This window comes from Sipha flava, unplaced genomic scaffold (genome assembly GCF_003268045.1).
Source record: "Sipha flava isolate LNK unplaced genomic scaffold, YSA_version1 241_pilon_pilon, whole genome shotgun sequence".
In the NCBI taxonomy this organism is placed as follows: Eukaryota; Metazoa; Arthropoda; class Insecta; order Hemiptera; family Aphididae; genus Sipha; species Sipha flava.
Window position 1 is genome coordinate 1,072,903 of NW_020272889.1, and position 22,896 is coordinate 1,095,798.

The following is a 22,896-nucleotide window of genomic DNA, read 5'->3' on the forward strand; positions in this document are numbered from 1 at the left end:
AAAATTGATGAGGTTACAAATTCTAAAAATTTGGTTACAAATAGTAACCAACTGAGTTTTGTAATTCACAACTTGCTTTGGACGATTCCGTTGAATTGGATGGGCCAGCCCCTCATTGAGAAATTTACAATTACTCGAAAGGGCCGAGGTTAAAAATTCCAAAAAGTTTGTTACAAATAGTTACAAATTGGGTTTTATAAGTTACAATTTGTTTTGGATGATTTCGTTGAATTGGGGAGCTGCGTGAAGTTAGCCCCTCATTTATAAAGTACCCGTAGCTTGAAAAATATGAGGTTACAAATTCTAAAAACTTGGTTACAAATAGTTACAAATTAAGAAAATAAGGTTACAATTATTTTGGAAAGTTTTTTTTATAGTGGGGGGGCTAACTTCACACACGTTGTTTTCGAATATTACCGGTGACCATTGTTTATTTCAGACCTTTTATGCCGGTGGAGAGGGGGTATCATAAATTTTCAGGGGATATTTGGTATGCCACAGATGTTAATATGATTGATAGATAATTACATTTTTTCTGGAGGACAGGGACATGCCCCTCTCCGACTACCCCCCCCCCCCGGAATAATTAATTTCCGTAACACGTATACCGTGTTGTTTTCTTACCGTTCTGCTGCAGCAAAAGTTGGTTGACCTATACTACAGCGGTTCCCAAACTTTTTTTTCAGCGGTACCTTTTTTTGGACTCAATTTAGCCACGGTGCCCTGCTGTGAATAACACAAAAGACAGGAGAAAAAAAATGTATAACCAATTTTATTAGTTTATTAAAATTTCACTTAATTATAAATTGATATGTTTTTAAACTTAAAAAATAAATAAATAAATATTATTGTTATTATTATTCTGATTATTACATAATAATATTATTAGGTTAAAACGAGAATGTCCGAATACACAATGGAAAATATTTCATTGCTTGTTATAAAGATTTTACGAAAACAATAAGGAAAAAAAATTCTATACGTCTTAAACTATTTGTTATGAACTGTAGACAGCAGTGCTCTTAGAAAGTGCTCGCGGTGACCCTAGGGCACTATTATTATTGTTACGCGTGTCGTTCCGCAGCTACCCCAAGAAGGGCTGCTGGATGGTGGGTTGATGAACGTGATCGTGTACCTCCACGGCGAAGCGTTCCAATACGGGTCCGGAATCGGTCACACGCCACATTATCTGTTGGAGGGAGGAGACGACGTGGTGTTCGTCACGATCAACTACCGCTTAGGCCCGTTGGGGTTCGCGAGCACCGGCGACGACATTCTGCCCGGCAACAACGGCTTAAAGGACCAGGTCGCCGCGCTGAAATGGGTTCAACGAAACATCGCGGCGTTCGGCGGCAACCCGGGGGCGGTCATGCTCGCCGGCACGTCAGCGGGTGGGGTCAGCGTCCATTATCACTTAGTGTCGCCCATGTCGCTAGGTAAACCCGATTCCGGCGTTCCTGCCGTGAAAGTAAATTAACGTTGAATATTTTACAACACAGTGTATAAAATACTAATAAAAAAAAAAAGTTTTACAATGGTGTAAATTATTCAAACGAAATACATCCCCCGATCGGTTAATAACTATCATGATAATAACTTTTTTGCATAAAGGTCTGTTTAATCGAGCGATTGCGTCGAGCGGAAGTGCTTATTGTCCCTGGGGCTACACCGAAAACGTTGTTCAGAAAACCAAGCAGTTAGCCGAGTACCTGGGATGTCCCACGTACTACTCGAAGGATACCGTAAAATGTCTTCGGTCGAGACCGGCATTTATTGTCTCAGAAACTTTGAAAAACTTCTTGGTAATTGTATAATTTTAAAGAACACTAATATAACGAATCGTTATATTAAAACGTTATAAATCTAACACATTCGCATATAATTAATGTTCTACATAAGCCATGGATGTTCGATTCATTTACGGTATTTGGTCCGACCGTCGAACCACCCGGAGTAGATCGGTTTTTAACAGACTTGCCTGAGAACCTACCGGTCCAGAATGTCCCGTTGTTATTTAGTTTCACTCAGTACGATGGCCTCTATCCTTTCGCTGGATATGTAACTCACGAACAGACCTTGGTTGAAATGGAATCCAAATGGAATGAAATCTTACCATTTGTACTCGACTACAACAACACTGTTTCGGACGAATCATTGAAACCTGAAATTGCACAGAAAATTAAAACATTTTACTTTGGAAATAATTCGGTATCTGTAAACACCAAAAACAACGTAATTGAAGTAAGAAAAGTACATTTTTAAATTCATCGAATACTTAAAATGCATTCATAATAATATTATGATAACCCTTAAACAATATTTTGTCACTGATAAATAAATCCATATTATTATTACTCAATTAACGATTTAAATTCAATAAATTGAACTGGTTATTAGTTATTAGTAATATTATTAATCAATATTCATCGTTCATATGAACTAAAATAATAAAAAACATAAAATATAAAGTTATTTAGTAAAATTAACAAACTTACTTATCATTGTAATGCTTCTCGTGTTTTTTCATAGACTTGAAAAACGTAAAATTAACTTAAAATTTAATTTTCCATATCAAACGCAAGGTATATCTAAAACAAATTAAAAAAAAAAAATCGTTAAGAAAACGAGTTTTCAATAATAATATAGTAAATATAATTTGTATGTAAATAAATCTGAAGCAATTAAAATAAAAAAAACAAGATTGTGCAGCGTGTATGGGAAATAAAACTCGGAATTAGTTACTGTTAAAGTTCTACTTTCGATATCAGAACATTGCTTGTACGTAATGTGAAAATAATTTAACGTAATAATAATAATAATTTACTTTATTATTATTTTTCGTAGATGATCTCGGATCGGATGTTCAAAGAACCTGTGGCTAGAGCAGCCAGGCATTTGGCTTCAAAAAACACATCACCGGTATACTTTTATGAGTTCGGTTACAAGGGTAAATACTCATTTGCAGACACATTTTCAAAATTTGGACACTCCGAAGGCTTAGGTAAATTACTGTTACACCACTTTCCTCCTAACATTATATTGCGTGTATATTATTATTCTTTTATCGCATTATTTTAGGGGTATCGCACGGAGACGACAATATATACGTGGTTAAGACCACTTACGGACATCCACACGACAACATAGAAGACGCAAAGTTGATTCCACTCATGGTAAACATGTGGTCGTCGTTCGCTAAAACGGGGTGTGTTGATTAATACTATATATACTACTATATACGTATTTGAAAATATTTTTCTATATTTTCCGAAAACAAAATATGTACTCATGAGCCAGTAGCGCAATCAGGAATTTTTCATGGGGGGGGGGGGGGGTTTGACAAAATAAACTAATATACAAATAATAAAAAATTATAATATATATATCTAGAATATGATATTAATATACTATTATACGTACCAAGGGGGGGGGGTCCAGACCCGGAGTCCACCCCCCTGGTTGCGCCACTGTCATGAGCAATAGTTTTGAGAACTATACTTCAATATTTTCTGTTTCAACAAGCCAATTCATATCCATTTCAGGATTCCGGACTTAGGAAGTAATTCTACAGTATGGTCACCGGTGTCCAAAAATCCCGCAGACCCGTTAAGATTGGTCAAGATCACTCAAGGCCAAACGGCTGAGTCTCTAGAACTCTTGGATCCCGGTAACCATACGTTCTGGAGTATGTTGCCGCTAACCGAGTTTTCTACAGCCGCTGACTTGTCGACTAATGTTAACCGAGTCGAACTCTAGGAAAATAAAAATAAAATCAAAATAAAACATTACTTTACTGCTGTTTTAACATATTTAAAACTGATGTATTTTTTTTTTTTTTTATTCAACAACTGTACATAGTTTTTTTTTTTTTTTTCGAAAGAGAAGAAAATTAATGAACAATGTATTGGATTATATTTTTTGGTAAATAATATCTAAATAAGTTGAACGAGATGAGTTTTATTATTTCTTCCAATTATGTAACCACTGCATTTAATACTCAGACGTCATATTATCTTTCCTAATATCAATAAAAATGTTGGATAATTTATTATTTGAAACAAGAAAAAAATCACTAATTTATTTATTAAATACAATTATTATAGTATTATTGAAAACATGTGTTAATTTATATTATTTCAAAACATTGAGTTCTCTCTTACGAACGTATTTTAAAAAGAATAAATCACTGATACAAAACTAAATCAACATATTTTTGAACAATAAAGGTATTACGATGTTCATACAGCTTTAATATTTAATACTAAAATATAATAAAATAGTAGTTTTCTTAGATACAAATATAACTTTTGCTTTGATTTAGTTTATTGTTACAACTCACGAAGTATATGTTTTTTGCGCTAATTAAATATTGTAATAAAATCACCAATTTTAAAGCGTATTATATGTATTTTTTAATTTTTCGACATAAATAGTTGTAATTTTATATAAAGCAAGAAATTATTTAAATTTGTTTTTTAAATAATAGATCAAACATAACTACTTAGGGAAAACGTTCTATGGTCATCTGGAATTAAAATATAAGGTTCTTAATGCATAATGTATATAGTCTTTGAATAACTAACGATTGTGAACTCAGAAACTATACACCGTGAACGAATTTGGTTGTAAAAGTTAGAAGAAACACAATATAAGAATTTGTTTCATAATTATTTGCCATAATTTTTTATTCATTTACAGACGTTTAATGTGATAAAAAAATTAATATTTTACCAAGTCCATTTGCTTCCAATATAGGGATAATAACTTTAACTAAAAATCCATCAGTTACACCTGTTGTTTTGTCAATGCTTACTCAAATTTTTTTCCATCAACAAACATAATTTTATTTAGTGTTTGATTATCAATATCATAGATGTAATCTAAGATTGTCTCAAATGGAATGTCTTTTCCTATGTATTTTAATAAAAATTCTTTGAACTTAGGATTATTTACTTAATTCTTTTAAAGTAATATTTGCAAAAAGCATGGCATTATAAAATCGTATAAAACTTTTTTTATAAGTCATAGTAATAAAATCTAGGTGTTTTGATTTATTATCCATTTGATATTTGTTCACGTTTTGCGATCAATTTATGTTTTTCCGTCTTCGAATGTCAAGTAACCAAATATCACCTTTCTGTACATATTTTAGTTTCACAAAATTTGCAAAAAAAAAAATTATCCCATTACTTTAAAATATATTTTCTACGAATTTGATTATATATAGTTTAATGCGCGTATTTTTCATTACTTTCGGTACCTTTAAGCTTACTAGACCTAAAATAATAACGAAGTATAAAAACCACGACGCACGTTAACAAACTGATTTTTTACAATTAGACATTTCCTTAGTTACTATGTTCGATTACGCGATGACTCGTTTTATGATTAGGTTATATCAATCGAAGCGTGACAGAAAAAAAGTCTACTTTTAAAATTAATGTACATTACATAAAACGTAAAAATACGTGAATAAGATAAAATAACAATCAAATTGCCAACATTTATCTCATTTTCGTTCTATCTGAAAAAAACCATTGAAATATACAAAAATATGCAATTCAATTTTTGTATATTAGTCCGCTATGCCTCAAAACAAATCATATCTTAGATTATTCTACATCCATTATTAAAGAATATACAAATTCAACAACTTCCGAATTCTAACTGTTTTTATTATTATTATTAATATTGTTATTTTATTTTACATATAGAGTTTCTGTTTGTGTATCCATATTTAAAAGGTAAAATCAATGATTTCAAGTACGATCGATACACCAAAATGAATTTTTTTCTATCGCACATGCAGTACGAATTTTATGATTTAGTTCAATGTAATCGAGAACGGTCGATCTTCAACAATTATTGTATTCATTTTAAGCTTTATCGATGTTGAAGAGACTGTTCTGCTTGATTATCAATACAAGTCGAAAAATAAAAACAAAAAAATCGTCCGTTCGACGCACTAGAAGCTAATAATGTATTATTATCATTATTATTATTATTATTATTATTATTATATATATATATAGTAAAACCTTGATAAGACGAAATCGCTTGGGACCATGATATTTTTTCGTGTTAACGGGGTTTCCGTCTTGTCGGGGTTAGTTAATTGTATGTAATTTAAAACGGGACCAAAATAATGTTCCGTTTACCGAGGTTTCCGTCTTACCGAAATTCCGTCTTATTGAGGTTTTACTGTATTATTAGTCGTTTTTATCATTTTTATCGTTTTTTATCTTATATGACAAACGTCAAATTCTCGCAGCTTGGTAGGTGCTAGTCAAGCCGTGTCCGTCGCCGAGCGTATTTTCTTAACTAAATGAAAAAAATAATAAAAAATCATTTTCGTATAGTTCAAACATATTTATTCGGTAAAAGAAATCGCACGTACACTACGGAAATTCTAAAACGCTTCACTGAACCAATTTATATATTCTTCAGAGACACAACTCGCGGTTATGATTGCAATGGAAGTGACGAAGATTTCGATCGCCTATTGTATTTTTACGGTCTGATGCTGTTCGGCAATGCCTTTCCTGAACAACGACAACATCGCCAAGCCGATAGTGCAAATTGAGTCTGGTCTGCAGTGTTGGGAATAGATAATGCAACATTTATCTAGATAAAGATGAAAGATAAATTTCCAAATTCATCTAGATAAAGATGATACATAAAAAAAATTAAAATATTTAGATAACGATAAAAGATAATTTAATTTTTATCTAGATAAAAAAAAGATATTTTTTAGTCAATATTTCATATTCTAATAATATCTATGAAGACTCAATTATAATCATTATTATCAATAGGTACCTCAGTGTTTAATGTTTATTGTAGTAATGTAGTGTACCCATTAAGCAGTATTAATTTATAATGTAGGTACAATATTTAATGATAGTTAATCACTAAAATGTTACATAAAAAAAAAAAAAATGTATCTGTCAACGGAATTTCAATCAAAATAACTATAATTAAAGCTATTTGACAGTTAACAATCAATAGTTCGCACAAATACCAAACTCATGAATTTTAAATAGTACATAATGTATGTACATTTTATTAGTAAAAGTTAAATAGTTTTTTTTTTTTTGTACTTCAAGTGGAGTTTGAATTTCGCAAAACTCGATTCTACTACAGTCAATAGGATCATCCATAGAGATAATATATATATACGAGTAATAACCTTATCATAAGCATATTCAGCCACTGATGTAGTGTAATTAGCTGATCAGAAACGAAAATATTATAAAGAATGGGAGATATAATTTCGCTCTGGGGTAGGGATGGTCCGAATTGTTTGAACATCAATATTCGATGTATCGATGTGTTCGATTTATCAGTGAAAAACCATCGATGTTTAAGAACATCGAAGTTTAAAAACATCGAAAAAAATGTTTTCTTCTAGAGCTGCCATCTGTTGCACACCTTATTATTTGTACAGTGTATTATTTTCTTGTTTAAATAATAAATTTAAGAATTAAAATACTATTGTTTGGCTTATATTTTTTAAAAACATATTAAATACTTATAATCAGGTCTTGTAAGTTCATGCATTTGCATATTTTCTTTGCTACATCGGAAAATATGATAATTGAGATAAAAATCCGTTTCATAACAATGGTAATAAAAATCTAAAGTTTAATAGAGCATGTTTTTGAATATTTTGTGTGTATTGGCATGTTTAACATATAGTTGATTTTTTTGAGTTATTAGCGTACATTATTTTATGTAAATTCAGCGAAATCGTTTTTTTGTGGAAGTCAAAAAAAAATTAAATCAATAAATGTTTGAATTCATTCTTCTCTTTTCCGAACTTGTTTATAAAATCTTAGTATTTTATCAATATTTTTATTTTTTAATGACATTTAAAAGCAGTACCATGAAAACAATGTTATTTCGCACCACTTCCACTCTTCTATTGACGTGTTTATTGCAATCTATCTATTTTCGTCACAACGTGTGTTCATTAATTATAATTTTAATAAAATGTAACCGAAGAAAAAATAACTTTTAAAAATATAAATGGATATTTCTATTATTTTAAAAAGTCCTTAAATGTTTTTGTCATGCATAGTTTTACTACATATTTGTTCAAATGTAAGTGTATTATTGCATGCTTATTTATGCGTTTTTTTTTAGTGCATGAACTTACGAGCCCTGATTATAACTGTATAGTGTATACTGTATAACGATTTTTGTATACTGCATACTAAAATAATACAAACAAAAAAAAAATCAAACTTTTCGAACATAAACATCGATGTTTAATTGATTAATCAAAAACAAATCATCGATGTTGAAACATCGATATATCAACCTTCAATGAGACAAGTTTTGATGAGAAGATAAAATATTGAAGGAAAAAATTATTTTAATGTACCAATGCCGGAGACCCTCGAGCCATCCTCTATAAAACGCCAGCAAAATGTCGAGAAAAGCAGTCATGAAATATAATTTTTTTTTCAAACGAATACGATATTGCATCTACCACTCTATGTACTTGATGGATAGTAGAATGTGAAGAACGAAAACCAAACAATATAATTGATTAATTAATAACACCATATACGTACTAAATCATATAATCAAAGGTTGATAATACCGTGTATGTCATTTATAGAGTTCCAAACAGGAAATTCTACGATATGGTCATCGGTGTCCAAAAATTCCGCCGACCCGTTCAAATTGATCAAAATCACACAAGCCCAAACATTCGAGCCCGAAGAACTGTCGGATCCCGGTGACCACACGCTCTGGAGCACGTTACCGCAAACCGAATGTACAGCCATTGATTTGTCAACAATCGGTGTCAAGCGTTAAAAAATCCAAACAAATACTATACTATCATACAGATTTATAATTAATTTTCGACTTTTTTAATATTTACGTACGGCCAGTTTTTGATTCCATAATTATAGTTTCTTATATGTTACTTACTTTGCCCATTTGTTTTAATAAAGACAGTGCTACAAATTTTGCATATAACATTTTCTTTGGTCAAGAATTACAATGTATATCTTTAATAATTTTTTTTCAAATAGTCTGTAAGTATAAATAACTGGAATGCGACTTAGTTAATATTTAACATTAGCGTCATTAAAATTATTTTTACAAAAATTGGAACTATCCAAATATAGTCTAAAATACGATACTTGTATATCTTAGAATCTAAATCTGCAGCTCGTTTGATAAATTTAAATTTTATTGCGTTTTATCGGTTAAAAGTTAACTGTATTTTTATGATGTATGAGTAAATTCAACAATGCGTTGACAGAGTGCCTGCACTAAACCAAAATCAAACGTAACATCATCTATCCGAATTATTTAAACACATTGTAGACAAATAATTTAATTAGGAACACTATTGATTCAGACGATAAATATTTTTTTTAATAAAGTAAAAACTTTTATTTCGTTACTATTTATTATCTAAAAGTGTGATTCCTATGCACACATCTAGAGACGCGCGGCCGGACGCGACGATATATTAAATTTTGGTATGTGCAGTCAATTATTTAGCTGCGCAATCTAATATTGATTCCTATGTACACGTCAGGAGATGCGCGGCCAATATATCGAGACTAAAATAATTAAGCACGTACACGCAGTTTTATCAAGTCCTGTGTTTGGTTATGTTGTACTTGTTTATTTATATAAGTATGTTTTAAAATATTATTATTATTATTAGTTTAACCATGTCCTTTACAAAAAAACAAAAATTTATCTTAAAACTACTTCTTTTACAATAAGTAGAAGAAGAACAAGCCATTATATTATCATGTTATGTTAAAAAATAAAAATGAAATGCATGAAATGTACTTAGCCAGGGAATTTTGTGTCACACATTATTCACAAAATTTCGAACTTTGAAAATTAAAATATGAATAATAAATTATATAATATGTAATATATCATATTATAAGCTATTAGCTGCGCGATTTGACTGCTCTCGAAGCGGTCGTTGACGCGCGCGATGGCCGCGCGTCTTTAGGAATCACACCATAGGTGCGTCAGTCGAACAAGTGGTATAACACGTGGTTATTTTTATCTCGATGCGGCCGTCGGCACTTGCATACTATGTATTATCGATAAACAGGTAACTACTTTTATTTATAAAATGTACACAGTAAGAAAATATGATATAATCATTACAAATAACAGTAAATAACAGAAGAGGGGGTATATCTGCGACAGGAGTATTTTTTTAATTAATATTTTTATAAATAAATACTAATTATCTTATTATATTATATAGATACTAATTATTATTATGTAAATTTATTATTTTATTAATTTTTTATTCTTAAGAAGATATAGTTTTAAAAAATATCTCGAAACCGTTAACGATTTAATCGGTGTGTTGGCTTACTTAGAAGAGTTGCGGTTGAAAGACGTATTATTTAAACCTTTGAATGCGAATGGATTTTTTTATGGAGATATGGGTAGTGTTTTCTTCGCTAACTTATTAATAAATATACAAAAGAGTTGAGGTAATGACACGAATCGACTTGGTCTTTCCGCTACACGCTGTATATACACACATTTGTACATAAGTAGTGCGATAAGATAAGAGCAACGAACTGTCAAAAACAGAATATATAAATACATTAATGTAACAAAACCATTTACTTAACACTCTACAGTGCTACCAAATGGTATAATCTTGGTGGGAGGAATACGATTTATTGGAGACAAATACCCTATCAAAACCTTAAAGAATACAAATTTTTTTAAATAATTAAGATTATTAGAAAAAACATGAGAAAAATTTAAAAAATTAATTTTTTTTACGTTTTTCGGCATGTATACGAATAGTATAAAATAATGTAATAGAACAATAACCACGGGCGATGGACATCACGAGTCTTAACTCTACTTTATAGTGAATGGCTACACTGCACTCGACATACCCGTCGTCAGTGTCGAGTCTGCAAGGCGTGTAGTCTGGTCGCGTTTGAATATACTAACAAAACCAAAATAAAAATCACGGTTAAATTGCTTTCTGAAGGCTTCCGAAAGTGTCTTTGGCAACATTTTTTACCTGTACCATGGTAGTGATCACGTGGATTTCAATCGCATGTTTGTCAACGGTCTGCTGGTGCTGTTGCTCGGCAAACTCTTCGCCGAGGGTAAATGTTGAGTCGGGAGAACTCTCCGGACTCGTCGACTACACTCACATCTCCGGCCGACCCTTTTACTCGTTTCTAGGCGTTCCCTACGCCAGTCCGCCTGTACATGAAAATCGTTTTAAGGTAAAGCAGTTTTGTTTTATATTTCCCTCCTTTACACCTCCCAGAGCCGTATTTAAGGGGTTGTTCGGTGAGGTAACAGCCTCCCTGAAATATTTAAGGGGGCGGCAATATTTTTACGATATTTCTAAATAAAACCAAATCGATTTTTTGCATTACCAATGGAAAATGTTTGATCTATTTTATTTAACATGGTATTTTATTGAGACATATGTATTGGTTTAATCTTGATTTGTATGGGAATAGGATATTCAGACCGAATGGTACTAAATTATTTAAGGGTACCACCATCAATTTTATAAAAGATAATTTTCTATAACTTTAGTTATGTAATTATAACTCGATTATTGTTTTGGATTTGATATTAATTACAAATATAATTTAATTTATATTTAAATAAATATATAAAGTATAATAATATTAATTATAAACAAATCAATTTTATATAATTTCACTGAAAGGGGGAAATGAATCACGAGCGGCTTTTTGTTAGATAGTTGTCTCCACTACTATTCTTATTTTCGGTTTTACACATTAGGGAAGAAGGTCAGTAAAATGCTGTTGCCCCTGAGCGGAGAAATCTTAAATACGGCATTAACGCCTCCGCAGTTCAGTAGGTGGAAAATATAATAACACACGCATTTCCGTTTCGGCTAAAACAAAATTAGCTCATGTCAAGTAGATTTTTCCTAAAGCGAATCGTTTGTTTTCGGCGAAAAAAATACGTTTATAAAATGTTAAACAGCTTTTTATCATAAGTACCTTATTACAGTATTGTGTAAAAAAAATATATATAAAATAAAGAACTAAAAGCTTGTGTATGCCTTACTGGTTTTTGGAAATATTATTTCAAACGATTACACTATACTGTATAAGTACTAATTAGTGAAAACACAAATTATATATAGTACAAAGTTATTTTTTAATTTTGAACAAAACTGCACAAAGACCTTTGATTCGAATTTTCACTTTCTTGATTTAAAAAAACGATCTTAAGTTGGATCGCAAGATATTAATAATATATTAATAAAAATTAATTGATGGTAAATATTTAATTTTTGTTTTTGGAATAGGTACAAATATAAACATAAATCATTATAATAATGTTCGTTAATTATACAATACCAAGTATAGTTTTATCTTGAATATTAATATATAATATTTTATTAATAATTTACAACATTTAATTTTAATTGTTTTAATTTTTAATTTTAATTTGGACTATGTAGTACCCTGAGAATTCTATTGGAAATTACTACACTCATAATCAATAATAAAATCGAATAATTAATCGATTGAAAATGTATTAATATATATATATATATATATATATATAAAGCTCCTTGTGTACTGCAATCCTAGAATTAAATGCAGGGATTCATGATTAGATTTCAAGGAGTAGGTTAATTTATCGCATTTTTGTGCTACCATGATAAATAAATGTAATTCATAATCAAGCTCTGATATAAATGGATGCATGTATAGATAAGGATAACATTTTTTACATGAATCGGCTATAAATCCGTCACTTGGAAATACTGTGTAGTAATACTAATATGTAATGGGCATAAGGGTAATATTAAAGGTAAACAATAACGAAAATCAATCCGTAACAGTTTAATAATTACACCTGACTTTATTTAGGAAGCACAACCAGTGAAACCTTGGGTAGGCATATGGAACGCTACGATCCCCGGAAGTGACTGTTTAGGATTTGACCACAGCAAGTTCAAAGTTGTGGGGCAAGAAGATTGTTTATACCTTAATGTTTACACGCCAACAGTAAGTATAAAATAAATAGCAACTATATAATGTGATTGACTTAATTAATACGATTAACTTAATTCTTAATAACAATTTAAATATTGTAATGAACTGAACACGTCGAGTTTTATCATTACAAAATAAGTTTATTTATAAGCATAATTGTTTTACAAGAATGGATAAAGATATATGTATAATTACATAATAAAATTTAACATAGCATAAGACTTAACAAAATATAACATTTAACATAACAAGTAATATTTAATATGTTTATAACTTACGGCTCTGTAGCACTTTGAAGTAAAATGATAATTTAAATTATTCAATGTTGCGGCGTAAAAGGGGACACGAGTGTATTACGGAGCCCTATAACAATGAAAAATAGAATAGTCAAAGGTGTGGGGTATTAAAGCCACACCGGACTATTTTCTTATTCACACAACTTTAAATTTAAAAAGAAAATGAATTACGCGCCGAATATGTTAATGAAAACTGAGATTATTTTGGTGGGAAACGCTGACATCGGTGGGGAGATATTTTTAGGCCAGGCAATCCGACAGACGGGGTTTTAAGGCCGTACCCTGGACTCTGAACCTTTAATAATATCTCGCAACCGATATTTGGTCAGAAAGATGTAACGAATTGGTCTGTTGGTCTCATATATATGTGTATTTGGTGTTTATTGATTTAATTTCCCGGGTAAGTAAAAGGTACATGTTTCATTTAATACGTTTTGGTAGATTAATGTATATTGTATTTGGAGATATGTATTTATTGTGCACTGTAGGCGTTTCTGAATTTTACTATTTGTTTACTGTTAAAGAAAATTGAAAGTTTATTAATTGTAATACAATTGTATTACAAATTTTATGTTTTTTAATATTACATCGCGCCAGCGCTATCTACCGTCGTTGCAGTGTGAGATCGATGGGTCGATGCGTGACGTCATGAGATACCGGTGGCGCGGCATAGCGGATGGTAGTAGGTGTGTGTGATCGTTACAATATTAAAGAAATTAAAGTGTTTAAATGTTTAGATATTAATAATTGAAACGCAATATACGAATCTTCATTTAAATGTATTAATGGTAATTTAATTGAGAAAAACTGTTTTTAAAACATTCCAGAAATATATGAATACCTGTTTATAATTTTTATGTTACACTTAAACATTCGTAAATTATGGGCTCCGCAGACAAAAAAATATGAGAACCACTGACGTAGGATATGAATATTTTCCATCAGATAGATATATGTTTTTGATATTGAAGTCTCATTTAATATTTTCATATTAATAATTACTTTATAATAGACAGTGGCATATTTATGAATTTTAGAATAAGGACAGCATATATTTTGCCAGTTCCACCCCCTTCCTCACACAAAAAAAAAACTTTCATTATTATTATGACTTCTTTTAACAACGTCTGTATAATATAAATAATTATATACTATGTATACATTATATGAAATATATATTCAATATATTATAATATATGAAACTTAAATTAACATAAACAAAAAAACTAATAAAGAAAAATGTAATACTTTTTTTTCTTGATTTAGAAATATCTAAATCGTTGATAATTTTTTCAAAGTCTATTGAAATGGTTATTTCAGCTTCAATTTAAAGTACTACTGTATCTGAACAATAGTATTTTGCCATTGTAAACCGTAAATAGTTTTTATAAAATAACGTTCTATAGGAATTTACACGAATTTGCACGAAAGACGAACTTTTGAAGTTTAGTTTTATAAATATCATAAACCCGAACAATAAATTGTTCGGGTTTAGTTTCGTCTTCAATGTGTGTTATATTCGTAAATTCTATTAAACGAACTATGAAAATTAATAAACTCAAAATACAGCTTAACACTACTTATCCTATATTGAGTTAGGTTAGGCAATAAACCATTGCGTTTTTGGAAAGAACATCGAAATAAAGTAAATTATGTGGTTTGACCGTCCATCCAATACACTTACTGATCATCAGACTTGGGTAGTATTCCGAATACAATATTCAGAATACTTTTTAAATACTTTTTTTGAAAGTATTCAATAAAGTATTTTGAATACTTATTACAAATATTCTGAATACTGTATTTCGAATACCGTCGAATCATCTCTTTTTTAAATGATTTTATTACTTCTCCGTCATATCTTGTATAAGCTAATATCAGGAATTTATTATTGTTGTAAACCATAACAACTATAACAGTTATGTAGTATAAAAATACAATAAAATAACATTTATTTAATCTACAATTTTAAATATTTCTGTTGAGTGGACATCTATTATTTTTATAGTATTATATGAAAACTAGAAGTATTTTAAAAGTATTTGGAATACTTTTGAAGTATTCTAAATAATGTATTCGGAATACTATTTTTTGTAAGTATTCGAGTATTTATTCTAAATACTTTTAAAAAGTATTTTACCCAAGTCTGCTGATTACTTATTAAAAACTACCAAAACATTATTGGAAGTGGCTTGGAAAATCGCACATTTAAAAAAAATAGCATAATATTGGAGAAGAACTTATGAAACCAGCAGCTATTTAACAATGATTGGAACCGTTTGTGAAGATGATGAAACTGTTAAGTTAGAGTTAATTCAGCATTTGGATAACACTATTTAACGAAGGATAGTTCTTATGACTGGAAATATTTTAAGACAGCTAATAATACAACAAATGATTTCAGCAAAAAAACCAACACGCGGAGTTTCTAATACGTTCTTACATGAAGCTGAATAGGGTTCAAAAACAAAAAACTATCGACATTAATCTATACATTATAATTATTTTCATTTTATCACAGTTACCTCAAGAAGGATCAACATCTGGTGGATCGATGAACGTGATAGTGTACATCCACGGCGGAGCATTCCAATTCGGATCCGGAATCGGTTACACGCCGCATTATCTGTTGGATGGAAACGATTTGGTGTTCGTCTCGATTAACTACCGTCTGGGACCGTTGGGGTTCGCAAGCACCGGTGACGACACTCTGCCCGGCAACAACGGCTTAAAGGATCAGGTGGCCGCGTTGAAATGGGTTCAACGGAACATCGGGGCGTTTGGCGGCAACCCGGAAGCGGTGACCATTGCCGGAATGTCAGCGGGCGGAGCCAGTGTCCATTATCACATGTTATCTCCAATGTCACTAGGTATATAACACAGTAAATATTAGAAGTCGGTAGAAATCGTGTTCGTCTCCAAATACGATGATTTGACGATGGAGACTTAGAGCAATCGAGGCAAGCTAGTATATAAATATATAATGTAGCACAAACACTGTCGAATGTATTGAAGCGATGGCTAACACTTTTAGGTAATTGAAAAATCAGAAATACCCTAGGGGCATTTAAAATTTTAATTCGGTACATATTATATGTCATAGAATTTTAGAAAATAGAATAACGAAAAGTTATAAATATCTTCGGGCTAAAAGGGATAAAAAAATATGCTTCCTCATATTTTTCTTTCTTATAGGTTTATTTAACCGCGCAATTGCTGAAAGTGGAAGTGCTTTTTGCCACTGGGCCTACGCAGAAAATGTCGTTTCAAAAACTACTCAACTAGCTGAGTCATTAGGATGTCCTACATATTGCCCAGCGGCTATCATAAAATGTCTTAGATCGAGACCAGCAATGGCCATTGTACAGTCATTGGAAAATTTCATGGTAAATTAGTTATTTTAACATGTATTAGTAATGAATATTTTAATTTTATGTATACCTACCTAAATACACAACGATTTAACGACAAAGTTTTTAAATGTCATTAAAGCCATGGAAATACAATCCTTTTACGGTTTTCGGCCCAACCATCGAACCAGAAGGAGAAAATCGGTTTTTGACGAACTTGCCTGAGAACTTATCAGCTCAAGATGTCCCGTCACTATTTAGTTATACTCAGGACGACGGTCTTTATCCTTCCGCTGAATTCGTAACACTCGAAGAAACTCTTGTTGAAATGGAATCCAAATGGGATAAAATTATACCATTTGTACTTGACTACAATAACACTATATCAGACGAATCTTTGAGACCTGAAATCGCAAAGAAAATCAAATCGTTTTACTTTGGAAATAATCCTGTATCTCTAAGAACCAAAAACAACATAATCGAGGTAAGAAAATAAATATTTTAAAATTGTATAATGTATATTATATCTATAATAATTTGTTGATATACATAATTCATAGTATATGATTTATTCATAATAATGTCACGCTGATCACAATAATCTATTAAAACGTGTAAAATGTTTACATTGGTTTTTCATATTCTAATACATACAAAATATACTCCAATGTAAATTAAATTGATTTTAATATCGTTAGGTATATATATTTGGTAAGGTAATATTACATTTTCAAGTTTTAATATCCAAAAATAAAATTTTATTACATTAAAATTTTCAAAATATTAAATATTTTTTAAGTTTTATAATAAAACTAAAATTTATTTAAATATGAAAAAAAAATGTTTTTGATATTGGGTAAAAGTTTCAAGTTTCTAGCCAAATTACTTATGAAGTTATAACTAAATAACTAATATCTGAAAAGTGAAAGTCTCATTTACAAGTTAGGGGGTCCGGGTTCAAACCCCTACTAGGGCCAAAAAGAAAAAAAATTGTTTTATTATTTATGACGTATAATATATTCGTAATTTCATTATTACGCTTTGAACTTAAAATATACAACTATACAAATATTGTAATAATTAAATAATTATATTTATAGGTGTTTAAAAAGTTTTGTTAACTATGCTGTTTTTATATTACAATAGCTATTAATTTACTGTAATGTAAAAGTAAACTGTAAATTGGTAAAAAGTTGTATAAAATAATATCTATTCATAACAGTTATTTATCTGTGCAACGAAAAAAAAAAAAGATAACTATTATTTTTGTTAACCCCCCCCCCAGAGCAAAATTGAATGTACGCCACTGCTGTACCGAAACCCATTCCATGTATCTACGTCTATTATTCTTTTCTAACTCGAGTTTTAAATTATAAATATTATCCTTTAATTATACACTGCGATGTATAAGTTCACTTAAAATTAATTGGAACTGAAAATATTTAAATATTAGTATATGTTTCCTTATTTAATACATAAATAACATAATAAATTGTTATTACGATATTGAACTATAAGTGTAGCTTGAGCTTGTAACCTTTATAATCGATTTATCAAACATATAATTTATGAAAATGTAATTTTTTAATATTACAGATGACTTCGGACAGGATGTTTAAAGAACCCACGGCTAGAACGGCAAAACATTTGGCTTCAAAAAGCTCATCACCTGTATATTTTTATGAATTTGCTTACAGAGCTAAAGATTCGCTTTCAGATAAATATTCCAAAACCGGAAATTCTGAAGGATTAGGTAAACAGCAGCAGATTACACATAACAATAATACTACTGAAAACAATTTACCTGTGTGGTCAGCGGTTAGAAGCTAAGTTAGGTAGGTTAACACTGCACACTACGGCTAGGCGCTGGTTCTCGCCATAGGTCGGGTCCGCGAATTGTGGATGGCGGTACTTAAAAGCTCCTTTGTCGTGTAGGAGACAGGCGAAAGCCTGCTCGAACAGCGAACTTGCGCTACGGGCGGTCCGGGGTGGCAGCTTCCACCGACGCGGACCGCTCGCGTAGAATGTGACTCGTGCTCCAAGCCGCGGAGCCGGTTTACGACATTTACAATTCCGAAATCGTTCCCGGAGTCTTACGGGGCGACGGCTGGTCGGACGTCGGGAAACCAACCCGTCGTCTGGAGCGTCCGTTCTTCGTCCCTCAGGTGGCGGCTGGCACGTCTCACGTTAGCCTCGATCAACGTCACCCCATTCCGAGGCCAAACGCGGTAACGGTCGGCAAACCGAGTCATGATGGTGTCAGTCGTTCAGTCCTGTACGTCGGTAGCTGCCGGAGTAACGTCCCGTAAGCTAGTTATGTTCTACCATAACGACGATAAATTACGAATGGTACGTCGAGGGGGGGGGGGGCCTACGCGTATTTCCGCCACGCCCAGTTCAGCTTCGGCTGACACTGAGGTTGGACTCTACGGGGTTGTGGAGTCACTAGCTAGGACCGGGCAAGCACCGGGCGCCCGGGGTCCCATTCGGGGCTTTCACTGAACGAAAGTCATTAGTTCGGCGGGGAGCGGCGTTAACCGCCTGGGTCGAGATGATCGCCGACTCGTTACAGACGTGTTCTTTTGAAGAGAGCCGCGCTCTCAAAGGGGGCGCGTCTGACCGGGTCTCGGCCCATAATATCTGCATCTTTCTGCACACACTACGGCTATCGAACGATTGAAAACGTTATACCTTTTTGGCCGTACGATTGAGAACACTTAAAATTAACAAAGAACTTACCTCTGACACCAAAAAACGAAACGATTGAGAACGAATTTATGTGCAACGTTGCCATAGTTTGCCATATCATTCATTTGGCTTTTGAAAAATTCAGTATACATACAATAAATATTCTTGAAAAAAGTCATAAATTAATAATTATAAACTTATATAAATAAGTGCCTAATAATTTGTAATATATAATATGAATAAAAAATTAAAAATATTTAGATAGGACTTATAAAAATATCTAATACTTATATAGTGTGTATATATGTATGAAAAAATTGTAAAATATGTAGAATTTATAAAATGTATTACTTTCTAATAATTTTTGGTCTTCACCTCGTTCGCTTCTTATAGTTTTAATTTCGTTCTTTTCCATTTTAATAAATATGCTATGTAGTATATTATATTGACGAATAGTTCGTGCGACGACTGCAAAGCTTAACCTTCATTCTCTCGTATCTGGTATTTAAATTACTATTAACATCCAGCTAATCCAATGAAAGTCCCGATAAATATCAACAGATAATTGTGCTCATGTTATCGATCGATTACATTTGGTAACATCGGAAAAAAAAACTCGAGCATTCTCAATCGTATTTTACCGCACACTACAACCCAGCGGCGTTTTCCGGATTTTTTATGAGGGGGGGGGGGAAATATGAAAATTCAGGGGCGGGCTGGTTAAGAAAGCAAAAGGGTGATGGCCTACCGTACTCTCAATAGTGTAATATTAATTATAATATTAAAACACTAATCATTTACTATTAGTATATCCGAATTTGGATAAATTGAACACAATTAACTAAAAATATTTATTAATTAAAATGTAATAATAATAGGTCCAGTTGACAGTTGATAATTTTAAAATAAAATGCTTTCAAGGTTTTAGCAGTTTTTATCTTGGGGGTAGTGGTATCGATTATGAATAATAAAACGTCATAGTGTTAAATAGTTCCAATAGATATGTAGAATAGTTTGCAAACAGTTAAATAATTAGTTTATTCTGATTTTTCGGTACTTACCAAATATTGCTTACCCAAATCTGCTTCAAGTATAACAACAATTAAATTAGCGAAAAATCTATTTTCGATATCGGTAGTTTCGTGATATTCAAAATAAGATAAAATCCTTTTTGTTATTAAGAATAAAGGCCACGGTACACAAAAAATGCAAAAAAAGCACTCAAACTTCGAAATATGCAACGTAAAATTAAATATTTGCCTTCTTAGTTTTCTGAAACAAATGTATAGATCACATAAGTGTTTCTAGGACCTCTAAAATAATATAATCAAATGGTAAAAGTTATAAACCCTGATTATTACTGAATATTAGTTGAACATGAAAACAATTTTTTAAAAAAACATTAAAAGAAAAATGGTCATTTGAGGCCTCTTTACCCCACCGGTGAGAACGCCCGTACTACAACCTACTATTTGTTCGATAGGTGTGTCGCACGGTGACGATACCATGTTCGTGGTTAGGACTACTTATGGAAATCCGCATGCCAACGTAGAAGACGCCAAATTGATTCCAGTCATGGTAAACATGTGGACATCGTTCGTCAAAACTGGGTACGTCTTTTGAACAGTACATAACGAAATAGATACACAATTAGGAAATAAACGGTTGTTCGTTAATGATATTTGTAATCGATCGACGGCCGCGATTTGTTTATAACATTGGAATTATTGCGGCGAACACGTCAGACGGACGGAAGTAGTAATACGATTATAAGTAATTATTCGCCGGTAAAAAAAGCACTATATCTATAATAAACCCTAATAATTACTAAAACCGTATACATACTTATTCACGTCAGAGTACGGTATTTTCGTAATCATCATTGTGTTATTTCAGTGTTCCAGATTTAGGAAGCTCAGTGGTATGGTCGCCGGTGTCCAAGAATCCCGACGACCCTCTCAAATTGATCAAAATCACTCAAGCCCAAACATTCGAGCCCCAAGAACTCGCCGACCCCGGTAACCATACGTTCTGGAGCACGTTACCGCTAACCGAGTTTACAGCCGATGGTTTGTTAGGAAACCGCGTCAACCGTGTCGAACTTTAACGTATTCGTTCTCGAACGTTATTATATTGTCTGACAGTTTTGAAGTGCTTGTAATCTTACATACAATCTTATATCTTACGTTTTCCGTTTTTAATGCTTGTTTTTACTTGTTTAGTTTTTTATTAGAAATAATAAAGTAGAAAAATAAAGTTGTGGTTATGTTCAATAACTACATTATTATTACGTTACATAAATAATACTAATTTTTAAAATATTTTTTCCGTATTTGGTATTTTGTTAGTTTAAACCGTAATAAATGTGTATGCCGTGTATAATAATTATTACCGAAGAAGAATGTTTCACTGTTCCAGTATTGGTTTCATTTTTTTTGATTTAACATAAAATCTAACAGAGTACTTGAAATTCATATCATGTGACTATGGTTTCAAATATGATACTTAAAAGTACTTTTTTTGATTATTTTCGCTTTATCTCTGCTAAATTATGATACATGCCATTAAAAAAAAAAAAACAAACAATTTTAGTTAATTTCTGTTTTTTTGTTTTTGTTCACTGTTAAGCTAAAACTAAAAATAATTTTTCTTCTTTATATAAAATTTCCTAGTAATATAAATCAGTTCTCACAAATGTAAAATGTTTTTGAAAAAATTACCTTGGAGCATTAAAAAAAAAATACTAGATGGAGAAGATGACAGCAAGTTAACCAACTCAACAAATTTCTCAAAGATTCTAGTGATGATATCGTATATTTTAATATGTGCCAATCATACCTGTAGTTGTAGTGTTATTTTGACTTAAAAAACACTATTGATAAATAATGAAATAACAAATATTTGATTGTTCAATGCAATAGAGACAATAAGAATTCATTTAAAATACTTTTTTTTTCTTCTAAAATTAATCATTTTTGCTTTGGTTATTCTTAAAAAAAATTTAAATAATTTTTCCGAAAAAACAGAAAATCTATAAGAAGTATAATAAATAAGTTAAAATGTTCTTTAAAACAAAAAAACCAAGTTTTTAATTTTTTTTATATTTTTAGGTCTTAATATCAAACAATAAAAAAAAAAATGTGTTAATAGTTATTGTCATACTATTTTTTGCTTATTTTATTAATGATGCTTATTAAAGATGAAGTATTTATAATGCTATTATCCAGATTTTGAGTTTAAGTTATCAACTGTAAAATAGTATTTAACTATTAATTGGTAGTAAAACAATTACATGATTACATTATTTAGTTTTCAAATATTTATTATCACCTATTAGGGTATTCAAAAACCTGATGAATTTTTTTATAGAGAATAATAAACACACAAAGAAACTTAAAAATATCAAACATAATGTATTTAATATTAAATTACTTTTTGTTTTTATGTAATATATATGTATTAAATATATAAATTATAAATATACTTAAAAATAAATAATGAATAAACAAAAACAATGGTGTTACTAGTAAGTGAGTA

At 31.1% G+C, this 22,896-nt stretch overlaps 2 protein-coding genes across 2 annotated transcripts in view; both read left to right on the top strand.

The window, feature by feature from the left end:
- The window catches only part of LOC112684108 (esterase E4-like), an 8,650-nt gene extending 4,820 nt beyond the window's left edge, over positions 1-3,830 (top strand). The window contains exons 3-8 of the mRNA XM_025555429.1: positions 1,085-1,436; positions 1,612-1,802; positions 1,900-2,241; positions 2,845-3,001; positions 3,079-3,205; positions 3,543-3,830. Of these exons, the coding sequence (XP_025411214.1) occupies positions 1,085-1,436; positions 1,612-1,802; positions 1,900-2,241; positions 2,845-3,001; positions 3,079-3,205; positions 3,543-3,756 (1,383 nt within the window). The 3' untranslated portion in view covers positions 3,757-3,830. The remainder of the gene's footprint in view (positions 1-1,084; positions 1,437-1,611; positions 1,803-1,899; positions 2,242-2,844; positions 3,002-3,078; positions 3,206-3,542) is intronic.
- A 7,076-nt stretch (positions 3,831-10,906) lies between these two features.
- On the top strand, positions 10,907-21,618 carry LOC112684109 (esterase E4-like). Its single transcript, XM_025555430.1, has 8 exons — positions 10,907-11,258; positions 12,900-13,037; positions 15,843-16,191; positions 16,517-16,707; positions 16,814-17,155; positions 18,268-18,424; positions 20,843-20,969; positions 21,256-21,618. Exons 1-8 carry the CDS (start codon positions 11,055-11,057, stop codon positions 21,464-21,466), a joined length of 1,719 nt encoding a protein of 572 aa, XP_025411215.1. The 5' UTR covers positions 10,907-11,054; the 3' UTR covers positions 21,467-21,618.
- The last annotated feature ends 1,278 nt before the right edge of the window (positions 21,619-22,896 follow it).

Excerpts from the sequence above, each read along its gene's own strand:
- LOC112684109 (XM_025555430.1), top strand. The coding sequence starts at position 11,055 with ATGGTAGTGATCACGTGGATTTCAATCGCATGTTTGTCAACGGTCTGC. Across the intron at positions 16,192-16,516 it reads GTTATCTCCAATGTCACTAG|GTTTATTTAACCGCGCAATT; the intron begins GTATATAACACA and ends TCTTTCTTATAG. Across the intron at positions 16,708-16,813 it reads AGTCATTGGAAAATTTCATG|CCATGGAAATACAATCCTTT; the intron begins GTAAATTAGTTA and ends ATGTCATTAAAG.